Genomic DNA, 2,968 nt, shown 5'->3' on the forward strand with positions numbered 1-2,968 from the left:
AAAAAAAAAATCCCCGGGCTCGCGACTACTTGAGTGGCACCTGCACGTTGGGTTGCCTACCCGCGCGGCGTTCGCTACCGATGCCAAACGCAGGATCTGCGGGCATTATACGGTCTGCCTTGGGCCTTGGGGGCTCAGTCGCGTCACTTCCCGGGAGCTCTCGATGCTTTAGAGCCGGGCCGGCCGCCTGATGTCGTGCAGCGTGCAGCGGGTGCACCACGACGGCTACCACGGCCCGCCCCTTGCGTGCGCGGACGTAGCGTGCCGAGCGCCGTGGCTACAGCCGTGGCTACAGCCGTGGCGTGGCGCTATGGTAGGTACACACGCGCCGCGCTGCTGTGCAGGTGGCCGAGGGCCCAGGGCGCCCGGCGGCTGGCCGCTAGTACAGTAAGCACCGCGAGCTGTGGGCGCTGCTGGAAAAATGGACGCCACGCACTGCTCGGCGGGGAAGACCTATCGCACCTGCAGCTGCAGTCGCGGCCGCTATTTCGATCTGCCAGCGGGGCGTGGCGGAGCGGGGAGCACTACCGCACTCAAGTACTTATATATTGATAGGCTTTGGGACAAGGGCGGGGCGGGGCTTAGTGCGACATGTAGTGAGCGCTTAGCCGGCAGTGCTGCGCTGGTCGGCGCCGTCCCCCGACCAGACCGCGAAGCCACAGCTGGCCGAAGTCTTGACGAACGCCGCCGTCTGACTCGCCGACAACGACAGCAGAATATATTACCGACAGCACTTTTTATTTTCGCGCTGAAGTGTTACGCATTCGGCGATTATTTTTTTTACTGCGTTTTTTTCTGTCAAACATTCTTTGCCGCTTTCACCTGGAAGCTTCCGTGACGGCGCCATGCTTCACGGCTTTTCGTAGCGCCGCAGCCGCTTAGCGTGGCGTGGGTGGCCCGGCGCCGGCCTGTGCTGCCGAACCCATGCTGGAGATGCTCTTGTTCGCCATGGGTCTGGACGAGCTCGCCGGTGGGTGTGCGAGGTGTGCGGTGCAGTGTAGGGGGTGGGCACGAGGTGCTCGCTCGGGCCGTCAGTAGCCCCGTACTTTGTGGCCCGGCCTAAGTCGAGAATCCTTATCGGTGCCGGGAGGTGTACGACCGGCTTCGTCGCGTCAACTCGAATGTCGTGTTAGTGGCTCAGGGCAATCAGCGATCTAGTCATGAAGTTCCTCACGAAAAGGCTCCCGACGTCGGGTCGCGTGGGTCATCGGGCACGGGTCAAAGGGTCGTTCCCCCGCAGTGCAAGCCGAAGCGCGGCGGCTCGGATGTGCGGGCGTATCCGTATTCCTCACTGCCTGTGGCGACCGACTCTCTCTTGAAGGTTTTCACTTTGTGTTCCAGAAAACGATGGCGATCATACATCGGAAACCGGTCACCAGGACGGACCCACGGATTCCAAGATGTCACTGAGCCCAGCTGTGGGAGTGTCGCACGATGCACCGGAAGTCATGCAGGCGGAGAAGATGATGGAGCCCGCCACAGCCCCGGTGCCCCCGGGGGCGGGGCCAGGACAGCACAGCGCCCCTTCCTCGCCCTGCGTGACTCGCAAGATCCCTCAAAGTGAGCGCCACCACCTTGGCCACGGCTACCTCGACGAGAAAGCTCACGCATCCCGCTGCTCCAGAAACTAATTTGTGGTCCTTCCCTTTGTCCAGCGCTGAGTCTTGACGCTTCCAAGATTCCTCAGCCTCTGGCCTCCCCGACTCCCCTCCGCCGCAGCGGTTCCCTTCGCCTCCGGGGCGAGAAGCAGGGGTTCGGCCATTTGAGGCTCCCCTCCGGCAGAGGACATGGACCAGGCACGAGAGCGTCGCCGGGGGCGACATTCCCTTCCATCACGGAGGCAGCCGAGTCGTGGAAGAAGTCTCTGAGGGGGTCTGGGGACGGCCCCAGCCTCGGCCTGCCTCTCCACAACAACTCCAATTTGCACCAGCAACGGCACCATCGCAGTCTGGTGAGTAAACGCACTGTTCGACTGCTTAATCAAATGTGCTGTCACGTCACAATGAGCATTCCCCGAGGCGACGCTACCCGGACAATTGGAGGAAACAGCGGCCCTTTTCGGATGTCGTTGCCCACACATACCAGAGCTTCCTGAGCAAGTACATAGCCGTGACGGCTTTGGTAGGCTAGGCTCCGCTATTCGTAGCGCCTGTAACGCGAGAGGTAGGCCAACCCGCCAAGCAGCTATGCTGGGCCGGCGGCCCGCCCTGTGAGCGCCCATTGGCACCCAAACTTCGGCGGGCATCGGTCAAGGACGTTTGGCTTGGGCTTGGGCCCACAATATTCCCCAATAATGTTCCCTCGCTTTAACTCGAGGAACGACGTCGTCTCTGGGATCGTTCACTGTGGGGCACCCTAAACCATTAAGTTACACTAGTTTCTCTATGGTGCGGTGATATAACTTTATTTCATTCTACCTCTTTACTGCTGCGTTGGATGGGTACAGAGGAAGGTTTGTTGCTGAATCTGTCACTCTGCATACTGATGCGTGGTTCATTTAAAAAGTTAATGTTTTTTTGTCTGTTTGGTTTGGTCTACAGCAATCTCTCTCTAGTCGACCAACTTCAAGGGATTCATTTCCCCATACTCCGACTCCCTCTCCTGAAGACATTGATCTTCTACGGCCTCAAAATTTAAATCGTTTCTTGCTTGATCATGCAAGGGAGTTCAGTAGTGACCAAGATGATCTGGATTCACTTCGTAGTTACGAAAGTAATTGTAGCACTCAGTCAGCCTGTGACCACGCACAATTTGGCCGGAATGGAACGACATTTTCTGGAAGACGAATGAAGTATATAGTTCACTGTTCATCTCATCCCGAACCAAATGAATACCTCACCCCAACCCAAAGAGCTAACCAGCAAATTCGCAGACTCAAGGTATGTTTTTATAGGAGAAAGAAACACCAGTCAAAATTATTTGAGCAAGCTTATTAAAAGGCACATTTTGACATTATTAAAGATTTTTA

At 57.4% G+C, this 2,968-nt stretch overlaps 1 protein-coding gene across 2 annotated transcripts; it reads left to right on the forward strand.

Moving 5' to 3' along the window:
* Positions 1–595: 595 nt before the first annotated feature.
* LOC127752133 (uncharacterized) lies at positions 596–2,962 on the forward strand. 2 transcript variants are annotated; one of them, XM_052276777.1, is made up of 4 exons: positions 596–970; positions 1,342–1,560; positions 1,656–1,951; positions 2,541–2,962. In XM_052276777.1, the coding sequence occupies exons 1-4, from the start codon at positions 925–927 to the stop codon at positions 2,934–2,936; spliced, it is 957 nt and encodes a 318-aa protein (XP_052132737.1). In that variant the 5' UTR covers positions 596–924; the 3' UTR covers positions 2,937–2,962. The 2 variants fall into 2 exon arrangements, with proteins under 2 accessions (XP_052132737.1, XP_052132738.1); XM_052276778.1 differs by lacking the exon at positions 596–970 and adding an exon at positions 1,197–1,217.
* The last annotated feature ends 6 nt before the right edge of the window (positions 2,963–2,968 follow it).

This window comes from Frankliniella occidentalis, unplaced genomic scaffold (assembly GCF_000697945.3).
Source record: "Frankliniella occidentalis isolate FOCC.00 unplaced genomic scaffold, Focc_3.1 Scaffold4355, whole genome shotgun sequence".
Classification (NCBI taxonomy): Eukaryota; Metazoa; Arthropoda; class Insecta; order Thysanoptera; family Thripidae; genus Frankliniella; species Frankliniella occidentalis.

Bases quoted from the DNA above. Each gene is read 5' to 3' on its own strand.
- LOC127752133 (XM_052276777.1), top strand. From the start codon at position 925: ATGCTGGAGATGCTCTTGTTCGCCATGGGTCTGGACGAGCTCGCCG. The intron at 971-1,341 runs GTGGGTGTGCGA...TTTGTGTTCCAG, and splicing joins GGGTCTGGACGAGCTCGCCG to AAAACGATGGCGATCATACA. The intron at 1,561-1,655 runs GTGAGCGCCACC...CCCTTTGTCCAG, and splicing joins GACTCGCAAGATCCCTCAAA to CGCTGAGTCTTGACGCTTCC.